At 45.5% G+C, this 19,757-nt stretch overlaps 1 protein-coding gene across 3 annotated transcripts in view; it reads left to right on the forward strand.

Moving 5' to 3' along the window:
- Window positions 1–19,757, forward strand: part of AQP9 (aquaporin 9) — a 70,510-nt gene that overhangs the window by 11,742 nt on the left and 39,011 nt on the right. For all 3 annotated transcript variants that reach the window (XR_006777662.2, XM_045787443.2, XM_045787316.2), the window contains exons 2-3: window positions 14,889–15,015; window positions 19,229–19,366. Coding sequence is in view for 2 of the 3 variants with exons in the window: in XM_045787443.2 (XP_045643399.1) it covers window positions 14,889–15,015; window positions 19,229–19,366 (265 nt within the window). In the remaining variant the exon portion in view is untranslated. The remainder of the gene's footprint in view (window positions 1–14,888; window positions 15,016–19,228; window positions 19,367–19,757) is intronic.

Genomic DNA, 19,757 nt, shown 5'->3' on the forward strand with positions numbered 1-19,757 from the left:
TCCCAAAAGAATGGCTCTCCACTCCCTTTACCGCACATGGGATGTGTGACCATGAATGATTAGGAAATCCCATGTTTTCTCCAAATGAAGCTGGTTCTCAAGTCCTTAGAGCCTGAGTCAGGACCAGGTGAAGGAGGACTTTCCTACAGACTTCCCCTTATCAGCAGTGAACATGAAGGGCCAGACTAGCCCGGAAAATTTCAGAGTTCCAAAGGACTTGGGGAGAAAAGTCCATTCTGGGTCACTGATCTAAAGGCTACAGATATCTAAAGCCAAACAATTCTGCCAAACAGAACTTTGCTTTCGATCCCTGAGCTTGAATTTTGACTCAGAAAACTTGCCGCTTTCATTAACTTTCAAAGAGGAAGTACTTATGTTTTCTACTTTCCAGAATGGGTTTGGTTGGTTTTCCTTTAGTGACAAAGCCCATTGCAACATGTTCCCATTACTTGACAAGAAAGGAGAACATAGAAATGAGAGCAGAAGTTGGCTCCTCTTTACTCATCAGCCTTGTGATGAAGATACCACATAAAGTGAGGGACCAGGAGGAAGAGAATCCTCGTAAAAGTGAGACAACTTATCAAAATGCTAAACAGCCCAACAATGAAGGCTACTCTGTACATCTAGTGGACACCTTATTTCATGTCTGATTGCTAAGCCCACTGAACCCACAAAGCAAAGCAAATGCTTTAAAGAAAATATGCCAACAAAATGTGCCCCCCTCTTGATAGATGGACTGATCATGCTAAGACACACAGTCCTGGTTTGGTCACCCAAGACCAAAAAAGACCCGAGGGCCTAGTCCTTCTCAGCCTAGAATCAGCCCACATGCATTAGCCTCTCTTTTGAAGTTTAGATTTTCTTAGGAGGAAACCTCCCGAAAAACCTATGCCTCTATCACCAGGTAAGTGGTTAAAGAAATAAGGTACATCCTTACGTTGTCCTTATGGATACCTACATAACCACTAAAGACAATGAGGCCAATTTTTATATGCTGATATGAGAAGATTAATTAAGCTATTAAAAAAGCAGGCAGAAAATGGTATATATAAAATACTCCTACTTGTATAAACACACATACACAATTTTTGACAGAATCTACCAGAAAGTATTGATAGTAGTTCCTGTAAAGAATAAAATATAAAATCTGGGCTAGAAAAGGAACAAATTCCTTATATTTTATGGTACATCTTTTGTAACTGAAAACATCTTACATATTTATGTGCATTTTCTTCACTCCCCTACTCCCCCTAAAAGAGCTCGCTCAGCAGAATTTCTCCCTTCCAAGTGTTTTAGGGAGTTGCTCAAAATGTGTTCTAAAGAACACTAGTTCCGGGAGATGCAAATAAAAATTTGTGAAAGAAAATACACTGACCTTCCCAGATATGTTTGGAAAACACTGGGTTAACCAAGTTAAGCCGTTTTTTCAACTATAGGACTTAGCAGAGTTGTAATGTTCACTATTAACTCTAAGAGGGGAATAAAATATATATATGTCCCCAGACTCACTTGACCACAAATCCCTTTCTTAAATTTTAATTCCAGTCAAGTTAACATACCGTGTTATATTGATTTCAGCTGTACAATATAGTGATTGAACAATTCTCTACAATGCTCAGTGCTCATCGAGATGAGTGTGCTCTTAATCCCCTTCACCTGTTTCACCCATCCCCCCACCCACCTCCCCACAGGTAACCACCAGTCTGTTCTCTAGAGCTAAGAGTCTGTTTCTTGGTTTGTCTCTATTTTTCCTTTGTCCCTTTGTTTTGTTTCTTAAATTCTACACATGAGTGAAATCATATGGTATTTGTCTTTCTCTGACTTATTTTGCTTAGCATTATACTCTCTAGATCCATCCATGTTGCTGCAAATGGCAAGATTCATTCCTTTTTATGGATGAATAATATTCCATTGTACACCACATCTTCTTTATCCATTCATCTGTCATTCGACACTGGGCTGCTTCCGTAATTTGGCTGTTGTAAGTGATGTTGCAATAAACATAAGGATGCATATATCCTCTTGAATTAGTGTTTTCATATTCTTCGAGTAAATACCTGGTAGAGCGATTACTGGATTATATGGTAATTCTATCTTTAATTTTTTGAGGAATATCCACATTGTTTTCCACAGTGGCTGCACTAGCTTGCATTCCCACCAAAAGCGCACAAGTGTTCCTATTTCTCCACATCCCCACCAATACTTGTTTTTTCTTGTGTTTTTGATTGTAGCCATTCTGAAAGGTGTAAGGTGATATCTCATTGCAGTGTTGATTTTTATTTCCCTGATGATGAGTGATGCTGAGCATGTTTTCATGTGTCTGTTGTCCATCTGTGTGTCTTTTTGGAGAAAAATTGGAATGACACAGAGCAGATTAGACCAGCCGCTGCACAAATCCCTTTTTTGGAGGAGCATCTCATGGAACAGGTGATCTGTGGAACATACTTTGGGAATTGTTGGGCCTGGAATGAATCTAAGAAACTAATCAGCCCCAGAATTCCTCTGTCTTCAGGGATCTTCCGGACTGAAAGTGACGCAAGGTGTGCTTAACATTGTTAGACCACTCTGAATAAAGGGAGAGCTGTCTTGAGCGGCCCTCCATCCACATTCAGCATAATCAGACCATGGTTATCCTAACATGAACACTCACACCTTAATAAATAAATGCTTAATTAGTTCCTTATTCTGGCCCTGGGATCATGACCAAGTTCTTACCAAGCTAGCATTAATTTGGATGAGTTGAGGGATGTGAATGCCTATGATATAGGTCAGAAAAAGAGAGCATTTTCCTTTTTAGCTTGTGAGAAATAATGGTGTTTAATTACCTTATATTTCTGAGGCCCAATTTTGTTCTTGGTACTCTTTTCTACTCAGAGATCTCTGAGGTTGGCCATCTGCCCATTCACCTGGTTCTCAAATCTCAGATTCCTCTGTTTTTATGAGCCTGCTCTAATATCATCTCTTTTCAAGTACAGCTGGTTCTTGAGTGGTGATTGATCTTATCCTGATATTCTCTCAGGCTGTGTGCCACCAAATACTTTATTTTTAACCAGAATGTCCAGGTTTCAGTCTTGGGGTTTTTTTTGTGACTATTTGGTTATGACTGAGAAAATTTTATTTTCCAATTGGAAAACTAACTGACTGGAAAGCCATACATAAATATGCATTCTGCCCTAAGAAAGGGAACAAGCAGACCCACAGAAACAGTAGCAGTTGTCAGAAGAGGAACACAGAAGTAAGAATCCAAAAATCTGGCTCCAGGTTCAGATTCTGCCACTAATTAGCAATATGAATTTTGTCAAATTGTCCAGCCTTTTACTTTTTAAGTCTTTATTTTAATTCCAGTTAGTTAACACGCAGTGCAACGTAAGTTTCAGGTGCACAATACAGTGATTCAGCACTTCCATACATCACCCGGGGCTCATCACAACACGTGCCCTCCTTCATACCCATCACCTTTGTTACCCATCCCCCCACCCACCTCCCCTCTGGTAACCATCCTTTTGTTCTGTAGAGTTAAGAGTCTGTTTCTTGGTTGTCTCTTTCCAGTCTTCCACTTTTGAAATGCAGATTAGATGTTGGCAGGTAATAGGCATGACAGTGTGGTATACATGCTATAAATGTTTGTTTATTCACCTGTCCAGTGGTCAGAATTATGTGTAGTCAGACCTGGGCCCCATCGTTGACTGCCCATGTGAGTGTGAGAAGTTTTCTTAACCCCTCTAAAAACCTCATTCCCTTATTTGTGAAATGGAGGAAGTAAGAAGACCTGACTCCCAGGGCTGACTCCCAGGGCTGAGGACCAATGGGCTAATGTATGGAAAGTGCTTAGCTCATAAAAAGCACTCAATAAACATGGAGTTGTTGTTGTTACTATTATCATTATGTGTTCCAGTGGATGTAATCACATAAACTGAGTAGACGTATGATAGGTGAGATGTAGGACTTCTGGTAACATATACCTACAGCACGGGCTGGAGGGCCAAGGTTTGCAGAGAATGTACTGGCAGACTGGCATTTGTTCTCCTTCCTCTCCAGTCACAAAAAGCAAAATGTTTATAGGAGGGGGGAACCCCTGAAAGCCCCAAAGTGACTCCCATCTCAAAAGTGGGGACTGGGTTTTTGGTCTCCCTATCACTGCCACCTTAGCCAAAGTCATGCCCGTAGTCAGTCCTTTATTTGAAGGTTGCCACAGAGTCCCCCTCCGGAAACTGAGAGGCTGGCTACCTCATCCCAGAGATGTTATCACCACGCCATCTGTGGGGCCAACAAGTCACTGGCACCAGAAGCTAAATGGGTTTCTCCTCCCAGGCCTTCAGACGGGAGTGAGCAGCCCCACAGCTTACTGAGATGAGGCAGGTCACATGTATGAGAGAAGTGGATGTGGTGGGATTGAGGAGTGTATGTCCCGTCTTAGGACATGTCTGCCACCCAGGCTGTCTCCACTGTGGCCGAGTAGGAACGGGGTGGGTTTTTATCAGATTTTCAAGTTTTTCAAAAATGGTCAGAAGTTAAAAGTTCTATGCAATTTTTCCTTTTTAAATACTGGCAACAATTTCTAAAATTAAAAAAAAAAAAAGCACCATGTAGGCCAAACAAACATATCTCTGAGTCAATCCCACTCATAGGCTGTCTCCAGCCATGGACCACCAGTTTGTGACTCTGCTGTAAAGGTGTCCTTAACCATGTTCTACAAAGACAAACTATGCTCACCAGAAAAGGGCAAATGGAGAGATTGTGAGGGTCTGAGCCTTCTGTTCAATATCATCTGTTTTAAGAGGCCTGGCTATGGAAAATCTAATTCCTACATGCAAGATTGTTGTCCTTTTCTTTTTCCGTCCTAACATCTGGCAAAACTGATTGGGGCAATAGTGTGAAAAACATTTTTTAAAAGATTTTATTTATTTATTGGAGAGAGAGAGAGGGAGCAGGAGCAAGGAGAGGGGCAGAGGGAGAGGCAGACTCCCCACTGAGCCCAACACAGAGCTCCATCCCAGGACCCTGGGATCACGACCTGAGCCAAAGGCAAGTGCTTAACTGACCAAGCCACCCAGGTGCACCATGTGAAAACCATTTTTGTTTCAGGCAGTATCAGAAGAGAAATCTTGATCTCATATAATTTAAATCAAGTTTCTCATGAGGACAATCTGTCATGTGCATATATTTATATGTCTCAGATTTAATAGTATTATGTCAGATGCTTCAGTAATTTGGGATAGTAATCAAATGACTCAAGAATTTGGAGACTTAAATGTCAAAATAACCATCACCTAGTTAGTAAGGCAAAATTACAAAACCACGTCTTCATGTACACTTTCCCTAGGCGTAAATGCTTAAGGCATTTTTTTTTAATAACAAGCCTTCAATATTAAATAACAGTACCACCCTTCATCTATACTTTTCTTACCAGTTCTCAGCTATCTTACCTTTCCTACCAGTCTCTGAGTTCTCAGAGGACCTGTATATGATTATTTTTGCATCTCTGCTACCACCAGGCATCACGCATGGCACCGAGAATTTTCGAATGTACCTATATACGGAGGAATAAATGAAGGGAAGAAGGAATGGCTGAGTGACGGCCAAATTCCAATTAGGGCTACTTGTAGATTTGAGGATCTTCGTTTCCTCCAATTTCACTTTTTGAAAGACAGACTTATAAAGTACAAATCTGTAAAAACTACTTCTTTGGCTCAGGCACAGTTGAGGGCAGTTTAGTTTAAGTGGAAAAACACAACCTTTGGACACAAATGTTAATTTTAGGTTCCAAAAGATCTTTTCACTAGCTGTGTGTCCTCGGGCAAATTACTTAATTTCTTTGTCTCAAGGTTTCTTTGGATGAAAACAGCGAGGTATTCCTCCCCGTCAAGTTATTATGGGGACTAAAAGAGAGTATTTGTAATTTGTGTGTGTGTGTGTGTGTGTGTGTGTGTGTGTGTAAACAAATCAGTTTATTTAAACACAAAATTATTTTAAAACAAATCAGCTTATTTAAAATACAAATGTTGCCCCCGATACACTCTTTTAATGCTGACTTCTGTCTTGCGAACATTTACATCAAATGACAAATTTTCTACTGAAGGATATTTTTCATCTAAAGTATATTGCTTACCGATTTCCAAGAAGACCAGCAGCAATGCACAAGGTCAACAGCCATACATGACTCACATTCTTGGGTCCCATTGTAGCTGCCCACGTGACTCAGAGCAGCCATGCCCCAGACTGGCACCACCAGATTAAAGGACACTCACTTCCTAGAAAAGTTTTCAAGGGAATGGTAATAAGTAAACACTAGCCAGGTGAGCTTGGACGCTATGGGGACATTTTATTAGCAATGGCTACTTGGGTTACTTCTTTGGCTCTGGTTAAAGGGGCAAGTGGGAGTGGGGGATTGCTTGGCTTCCTGGGTCTTGGTGTTGAGAACAGATGTGGGTGCTATGAAGTCCCCAGACTCTGGCTACGCTGGCTAGTGCCACAGGAAATCTGTGCGGCTCGTGGGTGTGGATCGTCTGTGCAGAAAGGCCTGACCCACCATTATGTCAGCCCACTCACTTCCAGTGCCGGGCAGGTTTGGTCAACACTGGGGGCATGAGTGTGCCTGCTGTTGCTGACCACAAAGCTGGGAGACACGATGAGAAAAGGAGCAAGCCAAAAAGAACAAGAGGAAAAGGTTTGATGGGCTTTCTGGTCTAGTATTCTCCTGGTGAGCGCTCAGTCATCTAGTGAAAGCTGTCTACGCAGCGGAAGCTAGAAAGGAAGCAAATATTACTCAGTGAACTCGGTTTTGTGTAAACCGAAAAGCTGCGCTTAATCGCCAGCCTGTCTCACTGACCTCTGAGAAAGGAGGCAAATGGGGCTGAAGAGGATGTTTCCCTAGGTCATTGGAAGCTTTGGTGAAAAAGCACAAGTGTTGGGTATTTTTCTGAACCAGAGTGACCACGTGTTGTCACCAGGAAAGCCACCTGTCCTGGCACAAAAACGAGAATTACAAGATTCGCAAATGAGCTTCATCCTCAGTCATTTCTCCTCAGACTGACAATGTGGCTTTTTATACCGGGTAGATGGGTAACAGACAGCTGTTTGGGTCTCCAAGTCCTTCAACACTCCTGGACAGCCCTTCACTTGCAGCTTGCAGATGGGAAAGCTGGGGCCCCGACCCCACATCCTGTGGGACCTCACTGGTCTCCCTGAATATTGCCATGAATTCTTGGGGGTGTTGGTTGCCTTGGGGGACCTCTCACTCCATCCAGTGTGTAATGGTTAAAAGCACAGCCCTCCGCATAAGACAGACCGGGGATCAAATCCAGGTTTTGTCTCCTTTGTTTTTATTGTGTAACGCTGGAGAACTTGTTTGGCCTCTCTCAGCCTCCATTTGCTCATCCGTAAAGTGGAGCTAGTAATCCTGTCCTCTTCTCCGAGGCTGAGCAGACATTGGTAGGGACGAAGTGATACAGGTAAGGCACTTTGCCCGGGACTGAGCACAGAGAACGTACGTGGTGTTTGTATTTCTTTACCCACACTGCCCTAAACAGATGAGTACAGACACCAAACATTTCACGCAGCCTTAGCTCCGAAGTCCATGACAATATTTGCCGAGCAACCCTTTCAGCTGTTCTTTCAGTATGGGCTCTGAAAACACGGAACTATAAAAGGTAGCTACAAGACATGTTATCTTTTCCTTCTTTGGACAATGTTTGATGTGCGCAGAGAATCGCAGACCCCTCGCAATAATCACAAGGTCCCCTCGTGATCCCTGGCCTCACGTTGCATGCATTTGCAAACATTTTCTAAAGAATCCCTGGCCTTTATTAACTACTGCTTTCCCGAAAGGGCTCAGGTTTTACATACTGACCGAACAGATATTTGTTCAGTGTCTATTATGCACTGTGTACCATGTTGGGAACATCTCAGCTTGCACTCCAAAGGAGGTAACAGATACCCAGAGATTTGAGAATGGTCAAATGAAATAAAGTCTGTAGGTTTATGATTCTCCCCATCCCAGCATTTGTTTGTGATAATCACTTGTATCTCTTTACCTCTCCTTTCCTTTAGGTTTTTTATTGTGTCCAGTAATCAGCTTGTCATAGGGGTCATGGCTCAACTGGGAACTTCCCAGCAACCCAGCTGAGATTTCTTAGAAATTACACCTCCCACTTCTCACATCCTATCCCCTGTTTCTATTGAAAAGACATTTACACAGGGTTCCCCCCCCCCGCTTATGTTTAGATATTTTCATATATTCCATCAGCTGTTGTTGGAGATGGAATATAAAGAGGCATGGCCTGCTGCGGCGGACACTACAGTCTTGGTGGGCGTGACCCGAGGCAAGGTGGGATGTAATGAAATGCCACTGCAAAGACATAGTAGAAGAAGCAGAAGAGGCCCCTGAGGGCTTAAGTTGTCAAAAGAAAGCCCCACAGAAAGGGTAGGATTTTAGCTCAGTGTCAGGAGTACATTGAGTTTGGCTGCAGAAAGGGACAGACAAGGGACATTCTGCTAGAAGGTAGAGCATGAGGGCGTGCTGGGTGGGAATGAGTGTCATGAGCTCAAAGGCCTCAAAGCGACAGGGATGCCAACCTGGCTGATGCAGATTTATGCTGAAGAATACTGGGCATGAAGTGGATGGGGTCACGAGGCAAGACCCTGAGAGCCCTGAGTACCAGGGGGAGGGTTCGTGCTGCCATTTCCTGAGTAGTGGTCAGGGGAGCGGTGGGTTAAGTCGTGCTCCATCTGGCATGGTCTCTGAGTGGGGAGATACTGGGGGTGGAGACGCTGGTTGGGGGCTGCAGAAAAAGCCTCCGAAGATTCGAGAATGATTGGATATGGATGGCAAAGGAAGAGGAGAGGAGGAAATACCAAATGACTCCAGCTTGTTTGCCCTGGATGATTGAGAATGACTAGTCGCCGGTCAGTCTTTCGTAGGAATTCTGCCTTTCAAAGGTCCTTCTGCTTTTCCACCAAAGTTCCTTTTCCAGTTCCTGCCACACATGGCACCTGAGAAGAGCAGCCGTAGTTACCTGCTCCTCTTTTCTAGTGTGGCTTTCCCACCAAAAGCGCTAACATCTCGTCAACTATGAAGGGACTCATCTTTGAAGAGCAATCACAAATAGGCAAAACAACATGAAGCCCTTGCCAGCTTCCCATTTCCCCTCCTCTGCAAATTTTGATCCCATGACTAGGAATGAAACAGCAACTATTTCTAATATCTGTCACAGATGTGGTTTTCTCCCTGTTTTTATTGCCAGTCAGTGAGTCAGCGGTTAAGTTCATGAGTCCCTTCATCTTAACTTATTCACCCTAAATTGGGGTTTTCCTTTTGAGTTTATACTAAAAGCAACAATATCCTGCACTGGCCATTGCCCTTTATTGTTTAAACAGTGCTTTCGTTATTGTTATCCCATTTGAACCTTCACTAAACTATCCTACGAAACGAGCCTGGCCGGTATCATTACTGTGCTTTAATGATCAAACTGACACTGAGAAGGGTCATTTACACAGACACCGACTGTCATACCTGGAAATGGCACCCAGGATCCGGTTATTTAGTTACCGCCAATATAGTAGATGCTATTACAGAGGCAAAGATGTTTCATACAGGATCTCGAGTACCTTATAAAATTGGGAAAACCGGGCACAGATACGTAAACAGTTAAAGTACCTCCTGTGCCTGAGAGCCCCACTAGGTGGCAGTAGAAGCAACTAGCAGGAGGTAAAGGGTGAATTACCCGGTTGTAACACCCTGTACAAATATGGGAGAATTGTGTCCATTTCTGGGCTCTGTGTTTCAAGAGGGATGCTGACAACCCAGAGCTCGACTGGGTGAGACTCACCAGGAATCAAAGATGAAGAGACAGGCATCCAGGAAAGAGAACTCAGAGAGGATCTTACGCTCCCTCCATTTACTGGAAGGCCTGGCATGTGGAAGAGGCTTATGCTTTATGGTCCCGAGAATGGGCATAGAGCTAATGGACAGAAATTACAGGAGAGAGGATTCCAGCTTCCTTTAAGGAAAGACTCCCTAGCCACTGGAACAATAAAAAACATATAGAACTAGATGCCTGATGTGGTAATGAGCTCCCTATGTCTCACGGGGATCCAACACAGACCAGATGAACACCTATTTAGGATGTCCTAGGGAAAATGTCTATGTGAAGTCCAGTGTGTGTGCCATTGGGTTCAGAACCAGTGTAGTGTTGAGGCTGAGGAGAGAACATCATGCAGGGTTTGAGACCGCAGGCTCTGGAGGCTCCATGGTGCTCACCGTTGGAACTCAGCTACTGTGTTGTAAACGGCCACATGGAGAGGCCATTTGTAGGTTCTTTGGCCAACACTCCAGCCAAGGCATCAGCTGACAGCCAATATCAACCGCTAATACGTGAATGTGTTAGCCTTCCGATCATTCTAATCCTCCAACTTTGAACCATCACACTTGACCCCAAATGGAGCAGAGATGAGATGCCCTGCCCAGCCTTGTCCAAATTCCAGATTCGCAAGCAAAATAAATGTTATCATTTAAGCCACTAAGTTTGGGGGGTAGTTACGTAGTGCTAGGTAACTGGGACACAATGTTTATATGATATTCTAAATTGCCACCAATCTTCAGGGCAACTTACAGGTGCTGGGTCAAGGAGAAGGTGGTGTTATTTGCAGAAAGGGGGTTGGTGGGTTGGGCTGATGAGAGAAGAGAAAGCTTGGTGAAGCTATTGGGCGAATATGAATGAGAGATAAATGAGGAGCTTTGGGGGCACAGTGAAGGGCACAAGGAGGACTAGATCCGTGATTTGTAACACCTTCCCTCCTCTACATGGTTCTGTGAGTTTTCTAACTCTCCTGGAGAAGGAAGCTAGCTTGAGCAGACGCCAGATCCTGACGAGAAGGTGGAAGAGAACTTGAAGGTGTGTTGGTGACCGGCACAGGAAGGGGGGTGGTGGACTTGGGAAACACAACACCTAAGGAAACAGAATGAAACAAAACAGGCCAGCGTATTGTTTGCCATTGGTATGGAAAGGAATCTTAGAGATTGTTTTCTAGATAAGGAGACCAAGAACTGGCACTTGGAAAACAACTAAGCACTAATTGTATAATGCGGACAGTATAAGTGAATTTCAGAGAACACAGGTTAGGTGTGGCCAGAGTATGAATGGGTGATGGGTCCAAAACAGCTTTCCAGGTAGAGGGACCAGAAAATTGAGGAAAGCTGGATATGATAATAAGCTCTTTCTGTATCTAAGAAGGGGGATGGTAGGGTGGTTTGTTTAAAGGTGAGGACAGGGAATTATGTTGGAAATTCTCTCACTAATACCATGAAGGACAATTCTCCCATTTTGGAAGGGAAAAAATTATACTGGGCACACAGAAAAAGGAAACCAGAGTAGGTGACCAATTCCCCAGCAATCTGGCCGCAGTACTTTAGGATATCCAAGGTCGGCTTCCCTGGTGCTGTGGATGCAGGTGGGAGGAGGCAGGCAAGGGATGATACTAGAAGGTAGTTACCTGACTTCTTCATTGCCTTTCAAGCTGTAATAAATATATTTTAAAATTAAAAACCAATGATGTAGGGGCATCTGAGTGGCTCAGTCAGTTAAGTGTCTGCCTTCAGCTCAGGTCCTGATCCCAGGGTCCTGGGATCCAGCCCCTTGCCTAGGGCTCCCTGCTCAGCGGAGAGCCTGCTTCTCCCTCTTCCTCTGCCCCTCCCCCTGTTCGTGTGTGCTCATGCTCGCGGGCTCTCTCTCAAATAAATAAATTAATTAAAATCTTTAAAAAAATTAAAATAAAAACCAATGATGTAAATCTGGGCTGAACTCTTCTGGGTGGTGATTTGTGACGAAGGTCACTGAAGTCCCCACACTGTTCATTTCTCCTCCTTCCTTTCCTGCAGCACACAGCATCGATTATCCTCCTGAGGAAAGAACAAAAAACCAATTTCAGGATCTAGGGTGGAAGAGGGGAGTATTAATCATGGTGAAATTTGACAGGGCAGAGGCCTCCCTGAACCCGCCCAGGCCATTTAAAGCTTTTCTGCCCGCTCTAGACTAGCACAGACACACACGCATCAGACCTCAAAAGAGGGAAGGCGCTTCTACAGAAAGCAGTAATATGTCAGGACTGGCCGTGTCTAGATGTGTCTCCTCTTACCCTCAGTTGTCTAAATCATCAGGTCATGTCAGCTGTCAGTAACATTTCATTCCTCTTTTCAGATGATGCTGTCAAAATGCCAGTTAGCTTAGAAGTTATAGGGCAGTTAGCTTAGAAGCATACAGGGCAGTTAATTGGCTTTAAATTAAAAAGAAAGCAATTGTGGTGGTGGTTTGAATTCAGAGAGTTATTATAATAGATAGGGATTCTAGAAAAAAATTAGGTCACGTCTAAGTGGAATTGATAGGCTATGAAATGGACCCAGGCGATGTTTTTGAATAAGGGAAAGGGAACATGTTACTACTACGACCTTCTTTAGGATGCACTGCAGGGTCTGGAGCCCAGCCTGTGCATGTGTGATATGTAGCCCAAAGGCTCCCCTCAAGATGTCAAGCCCACCTACTTAACCCTACTGTGTAGCAGGTGGAATGGAGATGAGGCAATATGTCTTAGAATTTGGGGATTACAGAAGCTGTTGAAGGATCAAGATAATTTCTCTGCCTTCAGGGAGGAATAAACTAAAATCATTCTATATGTATTAAATTATTGTTTGTAAATTATATTTCTATGAAAGACCTCACAAAGGCACCCTGGGGGGGAGCTATTTAAAATTAATTCATCGCTGTCAGGAAATTGTTCACATGCGACCTCTCATACTTCAGGCTCAGACTTCCCTTCTCATCCTTTTGTGAAGAGACACACAATGGCTGGTTATTATTTTCCTGATAAGAAGCATCCACATTCTTAATCTCTTTTTCCTTACACATATTTGCTTCTGAAACTTTTCTTCGTATGCCCTTAAATAATATTCATTTCTTGATGCTAAGCCCTTCCTGATGTCGGTTGCTGTTTTGTCATGAAACCCAAGCTGGGCTGTGTATTCTAGAAAAAATTTGGCCAATTCAACATAAAAAGAACTATGACTTAATGATCCTACAGTCCAGAACTTTCTCCTCCAGGACCACACTCGCTCTTTAAACCACAGCATGAGGATGGCCGATGGCCATTCATTGTCTTGTTACTTTCTTGTTACTTACTTGTTACAGAATTGCACGTGACCATTCTGTCTTTCCCAATAATACTCCCTCAACAAATGTTTCCTTCATGGACCATGATTAAATGGTTTGGATTGGTTGTTCAGTGAGTATATAGGATCCATTTTCTAAACATTAGGAACTACATGGCGCTAAAGTCAGAATGTTTGTGTCCCCCCTCCCCCAAAATTCATTTGCTGAAAACCTAATGCCCACAGTGATGGTATTAGAGGTGGGGCCTTTGCGAGGTGACTGGGACGTGAGGGTAGAGCCCTCATGAATGGGATTAGTGCCCTTATAAAAGACTTCCAAGAGAGCTCGCTTGCCCGTTCTGCTCTGTGAGGATGCGACAGAGAAGTGTACAACCTGGAAGAGGGACCTCACCTGACCGCGCTGCCATCCTGATCTTGGACCACCAGCCTCCAGAACTATGAGAAATAAATGTCCGTTGTGAACAAGCCACCCAGTCTGTGGTATTTTATAGAGGTACAAACAGACTAAAGCACATGGTAAAAAAAGAAAAAAAGATATGCAATGAAAAGTTTTCTTCCAGTATCTGCCCTGGCCATCTAGCACCCCCCCACACCCCAATCCCATCTCTTGCTCTTTTGTGTTCATAAAGACGGCTCATGCATATAGAAAGAAATACATCTAATGTGTTTTGAATACAACTGGCAGTGTGCCTTAACACTGCTCTGCATCTTTTCTTAAAAATTAATAATACCTATGGGGGATCTTTCCCTCTGGACACACAGACCTCCGTCATTCTATGATATAGCGTCAGACCACTCTGCTGAGTGGACGTACAAAACATTTCTGAATACTGATCCCATTCTCCACAGTATCCTCTACAGCGCAGGACTGTGGGAGACTCACGGTCTTACTTGCTCTTCACCGTACAGCTGTTTGCAGAGTGCTTCCTATGAGCACGGCTCCGTGCTCGGTGCTGGAGGGAATACGAGCCGCAGGGAGTTTGGCCATCTCTGCTCCCCGCAGAGAAAAAAGACACGGGATTGAAGAGGGCTTGATTGCCAAGTCTCTCCCCCTTCCAGTTTGCCTTTGTTTTCTTGCACATCAAGCGCTCTTTCCCATGCCCTTGTACGTGGTACCCGTGGTCCTTCCACTCGTCTGATGTGCATCTGATTGTGAGCCTGAGACGGCTTGTGCTGGAAACTTCTGGAGCAGGGCTTGCCAGCTCCCCTCCAGGGACTGGGAAGGAGACCCACGTTGAGGGCAGTGAAGTGACTGAGCATGCAGGCTCTGTTTAAAGGGAGTGGCCCACCGCTACTCTGCCCCAGGAAATTACTTCCCTGAGGCTGCTAGATTTTATGAGTGATTAAAAGGAACCAGAAAGTAAAAAGTACATGGGATCTTTCTGTGTTATTTCTTACAACCACAGGGGAATCTACCACTGCCTCAAAATAAAAAGTTTGATTTAAACTAAGAGCCAGAATCCTGGATCAGTGTGTGAAATTACCCAATTGACAGGTGGGGGAAGAATGTTAACGCTGCCGGCCCAGCAAAACTCATCTGTAATCCCAATACAGCTTTGGGATCACCGTTTTGCTGTCTGTGCCTAGCTGGATCGTTATAATTTGATTTGCGTGAAGTCAGAGGCAGCCCAATCCACGCGCTTGCTTGAAACATATTTCTTGCTCATGCGACTTTCCATTGTCATTGGCAGTGGATTTTTCCACTTACTTGAGCTTCCTCTCATTCCAGGTCCTTGGATGTGGCTCTGTCGCCCAAGCTATCCTCAGTCGAGGACTCTTTGGAGGAATTGTCACCATCAATGTTGGATTTGCCATGGCAGTTGTAATGGCCATTTATGTGACTGGAGGTGTCTCGGGTAAGTAATAGAAATAATAGCTGCCGTTCATGCAGCCATTCCAATGTGCTAGCACAGCGTTGGGGCTTTACATACCCCAGTTCATTTGGATCCCAACAACCCTGTAAGAATATGTATTGAATTCTGTTTTTATAGATGTTAAAATCAAAATGTGCAAAAGACATTTAGCAAGAGACAAGAGATGGGGATTAGGACTCAGAACTGGATGATTCCTTTTTTTTTTTTAAGATTTTGTTTATTTATTTATTTATTTGTGTGCACGACAGAGAGCATGAGAGGAGTGAAGGGCAGAGGGAGAGGGAGAGCAGACTCCTTGCTGAGCAGGGAGCCCGACTCGGGGCTCGATCCCAGGACCCTGAGATCATGACCTGAGCTGGAGGCAGACACTTAACCAACTGAGCCACCCACGCACCCCTGAACCGGCTGATTCCTAAATCGAGCCACTGCTTTCTGTTCTTCATCCGTCAGTATGATCTTTTGCCTGTTTCTACCCCGTGCTTGGGAGCCATTCCTAGAGACCCTGTGCGAAGCCCAGGGAAGATCATTCCAACAGAGGCAAGTCCCTGGACCTTTACGCACAGCAATCAGAGAAGCCTAGGCCACTTGCAAAACGGCTGGTGCTTTCGTGGAAGTGCGGGTTCTCACTGAACAGTGCTCTTGGTCGAATTCCGCCCTGAGGGGTGGGCTGATGAGAAACTGTTCACAAAGTTCTGAGAAGCAAAATGAATGCAGTCTGGGAACTCGGGAGAGGTCCGTAGAAACGATGCAGTTCTCAAAGGCGCTCAGAATCTTTCAGCAGCCCGGTCAGAACGCTAAGGCAAGGGTGCTGAGGCTGAGGGAAGAAGGGGAAGCCTGCGCGGTGCCCTGTGCGGGCCACTCTGCACGCTCTGCCCCCTTTCTCCACAGCACTCTGTGGCAGGTGCTCCTGTCTCCATTCCACCAAGAAACCTGCAGCTCCGAAGTATTAGGAAAATGGCGAGAGTCCCACAGCTGGTAAAGAGGCAGAGCAAAGACTTGACCCAGGTCTTCATGACAGCAAAGCTCCTGTCCCCACCATTACGCAGTGTTGGCAGTGGTCCGTTATGGGAAGGCTGTGACATGACAGGCAGGGCCTTTGGGCAGAACGGTCCTGGCGGAGGATCCTGCAATGAAGCCAGCTGGCCTGGTGCCAGATGCTGCCGTTGGAATACTGAAGAATGGCTGCCCAGACCCCCTGGGAGCCCCGTAGCGCGGGCACCTGAACACTCATCCGCCAGCTGCCACCCTTTCCGTAGCACAGAGACAGGTTCTGTGGCGGCCCCGGTTAGAGATGCCTCTGCGTGTGATTTGTTTGGCATGACAGTGTTTATGTTCACAGTATCGTCAAGTGTTTGCTGTGATCCCGCACTGTCGTGCCTGCTAAACACCAGAGCAGGCAGGGGACCGGCCTAACTATAGTGCAGGCCTCGGCAGCAGACACAGATCACAGCTTGCAGGACACCCCGCTGCTGCCCCTTATGTGCTCCCGCTACGTTCACCCCGGCTGGTGGCCACAAACTGGGGGATATAAATGTGGGCTTATTTTTTTAGGTAGAGACATGCTTTTGGAATCTTTCACCTGCGTAACACCCTGAATTGAACATCATCGCACAGTTATTTAGAAGAAATTTGTCACAGACCCTACCAGTGTAGCTAATAGCTTTCATCACCAATGTGGCCCACGTCTGTTCGCATCTATTGATACACTCGGGGATTTGGGCAGTCCACATAGGGAAAAAAGGGCAGAGACCAGCAGGAAGGGCAAGAGAGGGTGGAGATGACATGAAGTCTTCCCTTCTGGGCCCTGGACTGGGGGTAAGCCCCTGTGCTCAGGGGGTGAGGGCTAGAGCCTGTTGGGAGTATTTCTACTCAAGGTTCTTTCCAGATGAGGGTTAAGAGCCGAGCAAATTGTTCACGAGAGTCTGTGAGACCCCAAAATACAAGTAGAGCAGTTTCTGAGCCTGGCTGACACAAGGCAGCATTGGGCTGGAAGGGAAGCTTATCTTGCCATCTCTGGAACCTAGCGCTGTTCAGACTCCTGGAGGACTGCTGGCTTTGGGCACATGCAGACACCATACACCAGCCCACCGCTGACACCCACGCAGACATCAGTATTGGTTTCAGCAGCCACAGGAATGGGACAGGAAGACTGTGTGGGGAGGTGACTTTCTCCTGCAGCTGCAGCTAACAGGCTGGTTTTCGAGCACATAAGAGGCCCTCTTTGAGGATCCCCAAAGTAACCAGCGTACAGGGGGCCGAAACACAAACAAGGTCCCGTTTTGCGGTCACAAACTGGTGAAGTCAACTGACACTGATTTTGCAACATAAAGCATTACCTTCCTGGAAGGAAGTTGGCACACCCTTCTTCCCTGTGAACATGCCAGCGGTCTGCCCCTCAAATGTGGCTGATCAGAACTCACGACACCCCCATTCATGATGCAACGTCCAACATTAAGTGTTTATGCTGCCTCCTTGTACCGTGGCTGTTTTTGATGTAACATTTTATAAGCCATATAAATTCTTAAAAGAGCTCTGCATCATGACAAATAAAATATTAAGGTTGTCTCCAGCACAGAATGGTCTGTGAGTGTGGGAAAGGAGGCGACTTGCCTAGAGCTGCCCCGTGAAAGCGTTCATTCTGCTGACTTTCATCTCGGGCCTGGTGGGCTCCAGCTCCACCCTGGGTTCTCTTATGAATCATCGGATCGTCACAACAACCCGGACGGAGTCCAGACTTGAGGGTGGCACTCCCCGAGTCCAGCACTCGTGTTCTTTCCGCCACACTTCTCTGCTTTGCCGGCAGCGAGCCAGGCCGAGCCCTCATCCTTGCAAGGAGAAATCTTCCTGTTGCTTTGCAAGGCAACTTCCCAGACACACCCTCTCTGCTTCCCAAACAACTGTCCCTCTCAGCGGGCCTCCGCAGTCTGAGCTACCCGAATAAGGGCCTCTGACGATTTACTGACTCAACTGTCATGTTTTGAACACCTACTGCGTGCCTTGCCTTGTGTGAAGTCCGAGATGAAGAATGAGCACCGCCTCAGAGTGCTTCGGAGGGGCTGAAAAGCAGAAAGCTACCTGCAGGACGTTTTATTTTGGAAGAGGAGTTTGCCAAACACATAGCTCTCGCACTGGCGGGCTCTTCTGAGGGGAGGTGTTTTGATTGGAGCTGATTTCTTATAGGCCCTTGTCCTTTCACAATGGATCCCTCTGCACCGGCTGGGTGGCGGCTCCTCTCCAAACAGCCTAATAGCCTTTGGGAAAAGAGAAACGGGGCTGGCTTCGGGAACTTTCCACTGCCTGTGTGCTCCTCTCTCCTAACCCCTGTTCCCAGTAGTTGCTTAGTAAGTGGTGCTCCTGCTGGTCTCCAGAACTGTGGCTCTCTTAGATTTAGTAAATAAATAAATAAATAAATAAATAAATAAATAAATAAATAAATAAATAAATGTAAAACAAACCAGTTGAGGTGTTTGTAAGGCTTCAGGAAATCACCCATGCTTTGACCTATTGGCATTTTCTTGCTCATATCAGCCCCTGATATGAGCAGGGGCAGGAGAAGAAAGGACCCTTGTGGCTTAGCCAGCAGTGAGAACCACTCCGTGGAGGCCAATTTGGCTTAGAGACTCAGGAAGAACATTGCTTTCTTCACGGGGGGAGGCCTTCCAGAAACAAGCCGGCCTATAGGTTCTGGAGAGAGTCAAATGGTGAAATTTCTTCTTCTTCTCTCCTCCTCCTCCTCCTCCTTCATCTTCATCATCATCATTATCATCATCATCATTACCTTCTGTTCACAACTATGTCCCCATCCCAAAGGTCCAGATTTCCACGTGGGCACATTGACAGTGACTCTGATTCCCGCTCCACACAAAGTATACTCTTCAAATGAACATCCCAGAATGACAGAGATAGAAAATGAACCTCTTGAGTACGAGCCTCTTCCCACATCTGACTTCCTTTCCAGAAAGCTAACCTTCCTAGACAGTGTCTAATGATGCATGGGAGTTATTGGTTTCCCGTTCCTCCCCGTTCAAGCACACACACACACACACACACACACACACCCCTAAGCCTCTGTCTCTTCACACAGTTCTCTACCTAGAAGACTGAGCTCTGCCTGAGGTCTCTAGGTGAGGTTTTCTGTGTACTAATTCTCCCTGGCCTGCTGCTAACATCCCTCATCATCTTCTCTTTCTTGCAGGTGGCCACATCAACCCAGCCGTGTCTTTTGCAATGTGTCTCTTCGGACGAATGAAATGGTTCAAATTCCCTTTTTATGTGGGAGCCCAGTTCTTGGGAGCCTTTGTGGGAGCTGCAACCCTCTTTGGCGTTTACTATGGTGAGTAGGGCCCCCGAGCCCAGAGGTGAGGGAGAGCGGGCCAAAATTGGAAAGTCGGAGTTACTTGCTAGGAAGAGATGGGATAAAGCAAGAACAGGAAGTGCTCCACAACTGGCCGGCAGTTCTAAGAATTCGAAGTTCTGGATAACGGGGCCAACCATATCATTAGGACAAATTCATGAAGCTTTTTTAAGAAAATGGTCACCATGTAAATGGAGGGTGGAACTAGAAGTCTATCTCGAGGTCCAATCAGTACTACTCGGTGTGAGCTTCTCCACAAGCTTTCTCTGACTTGGCGGGGAGAGAGGGTGTTGACTGATAACAAAGGTTATGATGATTAAGCATTCAGAGAAGGAATCTGGAACAGTCTTTGAAGGAAGGAGCGTGGTTG

Source organism: Ursus americanus, chromosome 36 (assembly GCF_024610735.1).
Source record: "Ursus americanus isolate L20-20 chromosome 36, mUrsAme1.1.p, whole genome shotgun sequence".
Classification (NCBI taxonomy): Eukaryota; Metazoa; Chordata; class Mammalia; order Carnivora; family Ursidae; genus Ursus; species Ursus americanus.